At 37.5% G+C, this 12,629-nt stretch overlaps 1 protein-coding gene across 1 annotated transcript in view; it reads left to right on the top strand.

The window, feature by feature from the left end:
- LOC116791050 overlaps nt 1–12,629 on the top strand; it is a 225,013-nt gene that overhangs the window by 18,628 nt on the left and 193,756 nt on the right. Inside the window, exon 4 of the mRNA XM_032696701.1 lies at nt 9,773–9,850. Coding sequence (XP_032552592.1) covers nt 9,773–9,850 — 78 coding nt within the window. The remainder of the gene's footprint in view (nt 1–9,772; nt 9,851–12,629) is intronic.

Genomic DNA, 12,629 nt, shown 5'->3' with positions numbered 1-12,629 from the left:
CTGAAGAAATTCCCTTCACTTTCTCACAGGTTTTTTTTTTCTTTATTAATTATTCTTTATTTTAATTTGAAAAAGGACAAAATTACATTTTTTTGTCCTCTGTCTCTTTCTTTCTTTCCTCCTCTCTGTTTCTTTCACTAATTGGGAATCACACTGAAAATAGGCTGCTAAGTATAAAGGAATTAGTACATTTATCAGATCCTCCACTTTTTGCTCCAGACTTCAAAGCACGCTGCATGCGAAAATCACCAACAACTATACTGATATTTGTAGTTTTTGCATAAATGAAGTGATGAGTGCCTCTTTATATATATATTTTATAAGACATTAGCTTATATGCCTTGCAAGCCTTGGATGTGCCAAACTACAGTGATTATTATCAAACATTAAAGAATTACCTACCTGCACTAAAGTTAAACAAAGACGGTGCAAACTGTGAATTGCTCTATTAATATTTCTGAACCATTACTAACTAATTTCACTTCCACCTACTCATTAGTTACTGAGGCCCAAATTTAATACAATTGCTGTTTTGTATCAAAGTATCAAACCATAACAAAGGAACAGATGAGTTAAATTTTAAGCTATATTAGTTTAGCATGTGTTTAAATCATTCTGCCAAATTACTTCCAGGTTTAGCTAAATAGGTAACTATAATCATGAAAGCTCAGCAAAAGAAATTCATTCAATACTTAAATACTTAAAGTCATACCAGAGTTTGAGTGCATACACTGAGTCAGGTTTTTGGCTTAGCCCTGCAATTGATCCAAAGATCTTTGTTTGGATCCTGATTCTTCAAAAAAATCTAGTTCTAGACCTTTCTGTAACAAAATACCAATATGATGTCCTTCTGTTACAGCCCCTACAGAATGCTCCTATTACAAACAGAGGGGTTATCTAATACTCATTAGGGCCTCAACCATGAGATTTTGTTGCTGTTAGAGTGTAATCTGTCAGGAGAGAGAACTATTTGTTGCTTGTCTCATGCTTTAGTAATTCGTTCTCTATAGGTCCTCATTAGAATGGAAAATTACAGCTGTAGGAACATCTTAGTTTCAAGAAGCAGAAGCAGCCTTTTCCTTTTCCCTATTTTCAAAATAAATGTTCTGTGGTTGTAGGTGAAGGACATGGGCATTGGAGGAAAGTATCAAATGGCTGGTAACTTAGTCATTGTGATTTTAACAGTGGTGGAAGTTCCTTGCTCTATACAGCTGTGCCGATTGCTACTTCAAAAAAAAGTTCTCTAAGCTCTACACTGGCACAGGAGAAGGAACCAAGGCTGAGAATCAGTTACTGTTGGAAGTAATGACATGTGATTTTATGAAAGGTCACAGAAACTGGGGCATTTCTTTCCTTCTGCAAACTATTTTGTGAAAAGGGAAAGAGAAACAGAAAAATTAGGAAATCTTGAAAAATCAAAAGTCAGAACTCACATTATTTTCCTGCAGACAGCAAGAAAATTGGCCATGATTTTTTACCACTGACATATTATACATTATGTTATGAATCCACAAGTATTAAAATTTAGTGCAAATCTAACTCAACTCTGTAAATGTGAACAGTTTGCATGGTGGAAGAAATGTTAACAGTAGTCCTCTTACTAGAGTATGTCTGTCCTCTAATGGAACCACTTGCTTAGTCTTCAGTGTGGGCTGAAGAAGAAAGGATGTGCAGGGAGAGTAGGTATCTCACACCAGAGAGTTAATTAAGGCAGAATTAAATGAGAGTTTTATGTCTGTAAGGCAGCTGCTCTTTGGTTATTTTCCTGTAATCAAACTTTAACACAATGGTAACCACAGAACTGTACTTCCATGGTGCATCTCTTGGCTCTCCCTCTCACTGTAGTGACCTATATTTCTAGTGGAAAATACGGATCGTGCAAAGAAGCTTCCATAGATTTGAAGCAGGTTCTCTTGCTTGACCAAGGAGTGTGAATGGCTGATAACATGCCAATGTCAGGCCACATCTATGCAGGCCAAATACAATCTGTATGTGCAGCATCACTAAAGCTGATGGAGGTGGTCCCATTTGCATAGTGCATGCAGGAGTTTGAGCTTCACTGCTCCTGGCTGTCAGTCTGCTCCTTGCACTGAAGTTACCGCCCCTGAGACAAAGCTAGCAGAACGAGATATGTGAGCTTGCATCTCTGCTTATCTACTTTCCAGCCTGATGGATTAATGCAAACTCAGCTTCATTGTTCATGTAAATGAAGATGTCAGGTTTGGAGTGACTAGAGAGAGGTGTGGACTTTTACCTTTTTGCTGTCCTTGCTTAAGGGGACAACCTTTCGCAGGGATAGGCAACTGTTAAGGGCAGCAACACTCATTTGCACTAATAAACTTGTGGAACCTTCTCAATCCAAGCTGAGAGTTTGAATTTTGTTCTTTCAGTATTAATGGACCTTCTACACATCTTCTCAAAATTAACAAGAGCAAATAATATTTTTCCAATATTCTTAAGGAACAATTTTTTAGGAAAGTCCTGGCTCTTAATGATTACTGGGATATCTGACCTTGTATTTATATCTAAAGCTATTAGAAATTCGATTGTCTCTAATTGCCACTTTAAGTGATAGTCGGGTCATCATATCTTGTATATTTAGCAAATCTAGGTTTGGGGAAGCTGCTTGAGATTTGACCTTGTATAAATGCTTTTTAAATTACATAGAATCATTTCATAAATCTAATTAGCATGTGATAAAATCACTTCAACTCACCTCATTTGACACGACTCTATAAAGCAACCCATGAAATATTGTCTATTGTTACATATTACTGTTGCTTCTATATGAATGCCTTAAACAGAACTTATATACCACTGTTTATAGCAGTATTTACCTTGGCCAGCAAGTTGTCATGTGTCTCTTCTGAGTAAAAGTAAGCCATGCTCTGGAGGGAGAAAGAGAAGAAAATAATCTGTGCTATGCTTGTAGGAGACACCATTTAATCAGCTAGACCAGTTAATAACTCTTGCTGCCTTTTTTATTTGTCAAGGGCTCAATATTTTTTCAATATGAGGTCTGCTTCAGTGTGCTTTAAATGGCAGTTTATAATTAATGGTACTTGAGCGCGTCTCTTATTTCAGAAATTCATACAACATTCTTGGTTACAATTTATACATGATTTTAAAGTATAATTAACGTTCAGCTTTACAAGATATATGCAAACAGATATGCAAATTTGGAAATAAATATGCAAACATATAAAATGTTGTTGAATTAAGTAGTCCTTAACATTTTTAATGAAATCAATATTTTATTCATATTTTGCACACAATTTTGAGTACTTAGCGATTTGGTAGTTCTCAGACTTTCGTGGACCATGGCTGCAGATTGATTCTCTTGTGGCTCATCTTGTCTTCCAGTCTCTTGAACCTCATACGTTCCTTATGGAAAACAGGAGCTAATCCAAACCCCTTTAAATTATTGGGATTGTTTTCAATTATGCTGTGTGGATATTTGAGATAGTAAATTTAACCTGTTACTGAAAGCGTTAAAAATAATCTTTATAAAAACTTTCATATTGAATCATGTTAAAGGTCTTTCTAGCCCAGTATCCCATTCCTAACAGTAGCAAAATAAACCCCAAAACCCCACACAGAGAAAAATATGAAAATATACATCAAATATATCACCTCAATGTTTTTCTAGCATACAGCCACTTGTGAGTCAAGAAGTGCTTATGGAGGTTTCTATGCAGTTAGTTACCCTCCTTTCTCTCTCTACATATTCTATCTCTGACTGTATTGGTGACACACCAGTTTACCAACTCTCTTACGAATGGCAGAGATCCCAAACCCAAATACAGTATTACAGATATGGTCTATCAAGTGATGATTCTCCCTTCCTACAGTCTGCTGATTTATGCTGTTACTACAGTCCAGGAAGATGTGTGCTGTCTTCATCTTGCATACTGTCAACTCACTGCTGCACACAAAGACATTGCCTCACCTGCTCTAGCCCCAGGGAGTGAACCCTGGCAATCCCTGCAGCCCCAGACCTGGAGAATGGCATGTGATAATGTAATGCATGCTGAGGAGAGGCACAGGGAACAGTTAAAGGGTTTGGTGTTATAAAGGCCAAAGGCTGAAGTAGCAGGCAGTGTGGAGAGGCAGGTTTCCATTCTGTCTCTGTTGCCATCCAAAGCATGCTTTAAGTTTACACATTTTTGAATCAGAAAGAATTTCTGCAAGTGCAGAAATTGCTGAAGGTAGCAGTTTCTTCAGACACTTACAGTCCTCCATCTGGATTCTGGTGTTAGACTGGATGGCTTGGAGAAGCATTGGCTTTAAGGAATTTGAATACCCGAGCATACAAATGTAGGATGGATGAGTGTGACATAGAAAATTGCATTCAAGTCACAATGCACTATGGAATGCAGGAAAGGTACCCTATTCAACTTTCAATCTCAGAACCTGAGCCAACCTTACACTTTATACTTCACGTACTATAGATCCTATGAGGTGACTATCAGTTGAAGAGTAAATGTGCTTTCCTATCCTTGGTTTGCAAGAGTACTAATCAAGATCGCATGCCTAGGCTTTAAGTCATTTAGGATTATTACATCAACTTCTTACATATGTAAAGAGCCACGCTGCAGTCTATGTTGTTAATTATTTAAGACTTGTGCATTTTAATAGTTTATAGGTTTGGTCACTTACATTTTTTTGATAAAACTGAGAATATGCTTCATTTAGTTTACATCGATGCATAAGTAATCAAAATCATAATTATATTGCTAAAGAAACATCACTTAAAATAGACATACAAATGCTGTTTTGATCATTGCAAACTGCTATTTGTGGTGCAGCGTTTCAGTTATGAGATGTGGCAAAATTTATCTGCCCTTGCAGGTGTGTACTCAAAATGCTATTTCAGGGCAAGTAGTGCTATAGTATTTTTCTGAGAGATATTGATTGATTTATTACTACAGGCATAGTGAGTGAAAATCCATACAGCTGCTTCCTTGTACATCTGTGGTAGTTTCAGAGTTTTTAGAATATAATTGACAGAAAGAAGTAAGATCCTGATGTACTCAGCAAACCAGTGTTCAGATCTATGCAACACCCTCTGCCTTCATACCAAATAGCCTTGGTCTTTAAAAGACTGTACCTGTGCACTCGCACAGTTCCGTATGCTTTTTATTCTCCCAGCATATTTAAGTGCTGGGTTCTTGCAAGGTTGTGTTTCTGTAGGCTGCATTTAATTTCAGCTGATTGCCCAATCCTCTCTTCCTTCTCTGGTAATTGGTTTTTGAATTGTCTCAAATTCTCCAGTGGATTTACGACAATCTGAAAATTAACAATGGCCCCTTAGTTGCACAGGGCTATGTAATTCACAAAGTTCTTACTTGACCAGTACTTCTTTCCCCCTTACTTCCAACCAGGCAATCTTCTGTGCTTTTTAAACTGGTGCAGAGGCAGTAAAATGTCTATACATTGAAACTTTTTCCTCCTGGCACTCCATCACTTGGAAAGCAATCTGAGGCTTTTCCATAGGCTGATGTATTGGCAGTAACTTAAAAAAACCCCAAAATATAGAAACATGATTTTTGATTATGCTATAAATTGGGATTATTTCCTTCAGGCAGGCGGAAGGACATGCCAGATGGACTTTATATGTTGGCTGTTAGAAAGCTTTAGGAGCCAAAATTATAATTAGCTCGCTCCTATTGAAATATGTTCTCCCTAGCTGTTTTATTTTTTTGCCAGAGACTGATACAATTCTTGAAAGGTGCAGATCCCCTCAGCACAGGAAATATGCATCATTCTGTTGGCATTAACCAACCACCTGTGCAGTAGCTGTTGCAGTGCTTGCATGGGGAGGCAACACATGTGCTCCCTGGCACCTTTTGGGTGTGTGCCTGTGCTGCAGGGACTGGTGCAGAGGGGATGCACTGGCTGGGACTGCTCAGTGCAGTAACTGCAGGGATCTACACTCCAGGCAGATGGGGTATGAATGGCTCAGAATTGCAGGAAACTCTTCCAAACACCAAATTTGAAGAAAAGCAGGACTAGTTCATCAACAAACCATCAATGCAAGAAAGTGGCTTGTATTTCAGCAGCACCTAGTTTTGTGTGTTGTAAAGTGGTACTTATGACATGCCATTGAGATCCAGGTGCCACCTACACTAAATGACTCTGTAAGTAAGTGGTGGGAGTGAAAGGACTTGTAGGCACAACTGAAAGAAACTTTATCAAGGAACTTTGACAGGAAACATGGACTACAGCACAGGATGCAAAAATCTACCAGACATTATGCGTGGCTTACTGGGGCAACCGAAGCCTCACTAGGACAGTTGAGCACACCAGTGAGAGGAAAGCTAATCTGGGAATGTTTTCACTCACCCCCTTCTGTCACTTTTGGATTTTAGCATAGATGTGTCCACTATGAGACCTGGTCCATACCTTCTGTAGCTCACCGGAGTTGAGAATGCGAATGAAGGACACAGAGGCAGACAGTGTAGCAAATGAGATCTCATAACAAGTCAGACACAGCACTGCAAACAGGATCCAGATTCTCCTGTTTCACAGTTCAGTGCCATCCAATGGTTCATTTTAATTTGAGCTGAAATTGTAACTAATTTCCCCCACGCTGTTTGGACTGTTTATTTGCAAGATGATTATTTAATCTTATTAGAGGTGGTAAAATGCTTTCACTGGAAGTTCTCTCAGGTTCTGTTTGGTTGATTCCTTTTACTTGCTTGTGTTCCTTCTCTCTATGTTGTGGATGCTTACCAGTAAAGGGGACAGTTTCTCAAAATGAACCCATTCTTGAATTACATGTTGTATATTCATTTGATTACTATGATGGTTCCACAGTTGTATATTTTGAATATTTTTGTTTTGTTTTGTATAAAAGACTCTTTTCCAGCTCTCTATTTTACTACTCTCTTCCCAAAGGAATATAAAACATTCTTTAGGAACATCTTTTATTTTGGCTAAAAGACTCAGATGCTAGAACTTTTTCAGATAAAATTCTAGCACTGGGGAAAAACGAAGAGGGAGTGTTCCGAGTACAAGATGTTGTGTCCCTGCGAGAGCCGCAGACGGCCGGCAGCTGTGGATTAGCGGCTCTTCCCGCTGGAAGCCCGGGCAGAGGGAGCCGCGGCACGGGGTGTCCGGCAGGGGCTGCAGAGGGCCCTCCCCGCGGAGCAGCCGCGCACTCCGCGGCACACAGCAGCGTTTGAAACAGGACAAAATACATTGCTTTTATTTGTTACATCAGCGTGAAACCCTGCGTGTGTTCATGAATTAACTCGTGAAAGGGACAGCCTCTCTTCAGTCTGAGTTCCCTGATTGGTTTTGAAACTGATTATTTGCAGACACAAGAAACACACAAGAATCATATTCTCGCAGCTACAAATCAATTTGGGTATTTTGGTAGACAAAAAGAAGAAATTCAAAGCTAGAGTAGAAGAAAGAGCTAAAAATTAATGGACTGCTTACTTTGAAGGCAAACTTTTAACCTTACTCTATGAGGCTGATAGTAAGCCAGCAAGTTTTTTCCTGGATATTGGACCTGATGCAAATTTCTTTTTTTAAAATGCTCTTTGTTTTTCATTTATTGAAAGATTAGGGAAAAAATTGTGCTTACAATGCTTGAATTGAAAACTTAGTAATATTCAAAGGGGCAGTTAAATGCAGATTTGAGTTCTTAAGTAACAGACATCCTGTATCTTAGTTTTGCTTAGGTTTCTGAATTCATCCTAATCTCAGTTACCATCTCTATCTTCGCTTTGCTTCACAGAAGAAGAATGAATACTATAGAGTGCGCTACTACTGGATAACACAGAGTCACTGAACAGAACAAGATGTTTATAACTAGAACTCTAGAAAGTAAGCATGAAGTTGTGTTACTTGAAAATTACTGTAGTTTCCATGGTGAAAAATATAGAAGGATTGTAATACAGTTTGTAACTTCTATAAAATGTTTTATTTTGATGGGCCATTTTCTGTGTTTTGAAATCAATGAAATACAAATGAAGGGAATGTGGTAACAAATATGGATGGAGTAACAACCTGAAACTTTTACTGCTTGAAAAAAGAAATACTCAGGTTTTCACGCTTCATGTTCTGGAAAGTACTAGTAGCTGAACTGTAAAATCTTACTTTTCCTGTGAGTTACACAGTGATGTACTTGCAAAGGTAGTATCTTTTCTTTCTCTTTAAAACTGGATTTGTATTATGAAAACAATTGCTTTCCACACTTTTTATTGACTTATATCTTCATAACTTAGCTAACTTTTTTTTTGGAACTGGCTTTTCATTGAAATACATGATGCCACAGTAATTCTCTTGGTTGTTCATATTTTGATAAGACTGCATGTTGCCAAAGTAATTCTGATTATGCTTTTAAAAATCTCAAATAAGCAGCAATCGTTTTGTGCTTTTTTGGATGGGTGAGGAAGGAGGAAATACATATGTTTGAGAAAAGGGAGACAAGTTTGTATGTGCTTCAGACCTGATTCTAGCACCTTTGTTTAGTATAATAGTACTGATAAGCACTATTTTGCAATGTCCTTATTGGCTTGCTACAGAACAGCAAATGTAAACAAAGGTCAGTAATCCTGCCAATTTAGGTGCAATACTAGGCTTTGTTTGATTACTACCTCTGGCTTTTGTGTAGGTAAGCCAAGACTTACAAAGGAAATATATGTTTCACCAGGCCCATTTGATCTAAAGTGAGTTTGGTTTGAAATTATTTTTGCCTTTTGGAATTTGTCTGCTTTGCTGTCTTTTCCTAGAGAATTTATAGTCCCAAGGCTGCTTTGCCAGCTGAGGATATCTCTACTGTAGCAGTTAATAAAAGTTTTTCGATGCATGGACTTCTTGACAATAGACCTATCTTAACGACCTATTGTGAACCCAGGGAGTTCAGCAGCCTCAAAGTAAAAAGCATTGTCCTACTCTAATATTTCAGCCTTTCAGCCAGATCATCTGCAAACTCTGGCTGATGGTGACCATGTCATAGGAGCCAGTAGAAGTCTGTTATAATTCCTTCAAATATAGGTGGTTAACCATTAGCAGTTATCTAAAATAGCGTTGTATGTACATATACAGTGAAAAAGCAGCTAGAAGTTTGTGTTGGAGAAAATAATGTAAGAGTGAAAACTGTGACACAGGAATAGTAAAGCTACACGCCCATACAGAAGTTCTCTGTATCGTTTGATGGCTTTAGTACAGAGAAGCAGCTGTGTGGAATAACAAACTGTTGTTCCTCTGAACTTACCACTGAATAAAGAATCCTCAACACCAAAAAAATGAGACCCATGAATAAATGAATAAGCAATGAGCTATCAGCTGAAAAGAAGCAATGAAAAACTAGAAAGAGAGAGAAAAATGTAGAGCATTAGGTGCCAAAAAAGAAAGTGCCAAAAAAATTGGGGTCTGTCAGATTGGTACAAGCAATGATCCCTAGTTCCTCATTAGTTGCATATACAAAACATGTTGCCAGAGTCCTTTGATCCTACATTAATTTACAGAGTATTTTGATAAACACTTCATTATTTCCCTCAGATGTGCCAGTGGATGCAGGTAAAGGAGGAGGCCGTGTCTAGGAGCAGTCATGTAATTAAGGCACAAAATGCAACCAAGGATTCTAAAAATTTACTGAAATACATTTCTCATATAATGCAAAGATCAGACCAACAGTCACTATTCCTTCTACGACTTCTTAGATCACTGAAGAACATAATTTTCTAGATTTAACAATTATTTATATGTGATACTAATATTATAGAAATGGTAAATGTGCTTCGTTGTTTTTATGCAGTGCAAGTGATATTGAGGAAAACCTGTGCAATTATCCAGCTGTACTTACACCGTTAAGGGAGGTCATTCTGGATCACAGGTAAGTCAGATAAATATTTTGACTTTGCGTATTTGGATACAGAGCCTGTGGTCAGCAGTTGGTATTTGGCATGCAACTGCCTACTTTATCCATTTTTATGCACTAACTAATTTTCTTGATGTAGGGATTTGAGGATGGCAAAATAATTTCATAAATTATAAGCAAAAAAAAAATAATCTGTTTCATCTACTTCATTCTGGATAGCTGTTGCATAAAAACTGTCAAAAACATATTGCTCTGGCTTCATCCCTGCTGCAGTTCCATTGATTACAGTGGAGTTAAATCGAAGATGAATCTGTCTGCTCAATTTAAATCTAATGATTGGTTAAAAAGTCAGGGGGGAGAGCCCTGTCTAAATCCAGGGCTGTTTTATCCTTGTGTCAGCATTTAATTCCATTTGCATATAAGCCTATTTCCCTTCTCTAAATTTAATTTGTTAGAGCTTGGCCCTCAGCAACAACAGCAACAACAAAGTAATTGCATGCACTATTGGGCAATGGTGCCAATACAGCATGTGCTATAAAAATGTCTCACACAAATTTATAAAATGTAGTCATTAGTGACATTCTGCCTGGCAACAGCAGTATCTGGATCTTTGAAAAAACCCCAACCTTGAGCTACCTCATGGACATGTGACATCTAATAATACACATATGAAGAAGCTTTTTTTTAATATCAATTATTAATTGTGGCCATTTCACCAAAGGAAATGAGATATCCATGTCTTATATGACCAATAGGAACATCCTAGAGTTTCACTGAGACAAGGTAAAACTGGCTGAGACTTAGTTCTCAGGCTGTGCTAGATGTCATCTGTGCCTTTTCATAAGTTACTTTTGCAGTGTGACTTAGCAGGCTTGTTTTAAATTGGGGGGAAGTGGTTGGCATTGTCACAATATACCTGGTTTCTTTAGCTGCTACGCTCCACTGCAGTACTATTCACTATGTTCTTATATCACCTATCCTAAAATTATCAGCCCAATCTTCATTTAGACCTTTCATCTGGACATTTTACAATAAAAAGACTTTTATTGTTAAACTTGACCTGATCAACAGTCGTTCCAATTCAGTTGTTCTTCCAAAGGTAGTGCTACCTGCCTCAAATTTATAGGATCCTTTATTCTCATTTTCCCTATCCTGAGTTGATTGCACACAAGATGAAAACACCAAAATCAAACCATTTGTTAGGATTTAATTTGAGTTTTACTTTCTACTTCAAAAACTAGATTTTTCACCATACATTCCAATGCATTAAAACTAATCATGGTCATAAATTCTTACATCTTGTCAATTTTGCACAACTTCACCGCCTATTAGGAAGAGATCACTTCAGTTTCCCCATTTGTGGAAAGCAGACACTGATGCCAAGGGGTAAGTACAGTGTCCAGGGGCACTGTGCAATATTGTACAGATAACAGAGCCTGGACGAGAAACCAGATTTTCTGTATTAGAGCTGCGTGGTGTGGGCCTAAGGTCGTGCTATGCATATAATGTAATATAAGCTCACAGAGAGTGGAAAATAAACATGCATCTTCCCACTTTTTGATCTCTGTGTTTAGATAAATCACTTTATTTCCTAACATATCAGATGTTTTTTGATACGCGTTGTTCCTCATAGGGACAGGAAAGCCCGCTGTTACCCCTGTTACTTGCTCCCATTAGCTCTTGATGCACTTGCATCCTATCCTCAGGAGGATTCGAGGGCACTCAGGACCTTTCAGGAGGCACTTACCACTTTACAGGATTAGGATAAGCCTGCCTTTGATGTTTTTGTGATCACACCCATCTGTCATAATTGAACATGGTGAAGTAGGCTTTATTTTTATTTAATGTTCTAATTATGTTTAAAAGGTCAAATATAAAAATATTTTTTCTTTGTCTGCCTTTCTTTAAAAAATCAGTGGGGATATGTTGATTTTTTAATACAGATGCTAATGTTGAAAACTGGAAAAACCCCACAGTTAGAATCAACAAATAAAGATGAGGTTACACCTGATTTTAAGGTTGAACTATTGTACTCCATGTCACACTCCTTCCTCTTCTTCCATCCATATATTCATTACAAATGTCAGATAAGGCTAATCCTTCATGTGACATTACTACAGATGGTTACACAGGGGACTTAAACCAGATGCTGATAGTCTGGATAATCTGGATAAAAGCTGGTAACCTAAACCAAATCCATTTTGTGTATTACTCATGCTAACAGTTAAGATATGTATAAAATTTTTATTACCCCTTAACACTTTACCTAACTTTTGTTTTCCTCTTTCTATAACTAGAAGGTTTTTATTTTGGAGGGGGTTTTTCTACATCTCCCACTGTCCTTCTACCTCAGATAAATCATGCACGTATGTATGTAATAAACAAGATTTGGGGAGGGGAGAGATACTTTCTAGATGAGAATGAATACTAAGTTTACCTTTTGTTTTAAAATTCCCATTGGGTTGAAAATTGGCACTTTTCAACTGACTCTTGTGAAAAGCAACTTTAAATTACTTTTATATGAAGAGGTTTAATGAGTGTATTAGCAGAAAAAAAGTAACTTCATTCCATACTTTTAAAGAGTCTTTGAAGTTCAGTGGTTAGGATGGGAGCTCTCTGTTGGTGAGTGGCCTAGACCTCTGACCAGACTTGAGTACTTGGAACCCATTTTTCTGTCTACTCAAGAATAGAAATATCCTATCTTAAATGGGATTTACTTTGAATATTATGTATACTTTTATTCTTTCATTTAGTAAGGGTGTTTGTATTTTGAACTGTGGGATTCATGAAGATT

This window comes from Chiroxiphia lanceolata, chromosome 9, assembly GCF_009829145.1.
Source record: "Chiroxiphia lanceolata isolate bChiLan1 chromosome 9, bChiLan1.pri, whole genome shotgun sequence".
Taxonomy (NCBI): Eukaryota; Metazoa; Chordata; class Aves; order Passeriformes; family Pipridae; genus Chiroxiphia; species Chiroxiphia lanceolata.
Note: the sequence above shows the minus strand (reverse complement) of the source record. Positions and strands in the feature narration are given on the sequence as shown.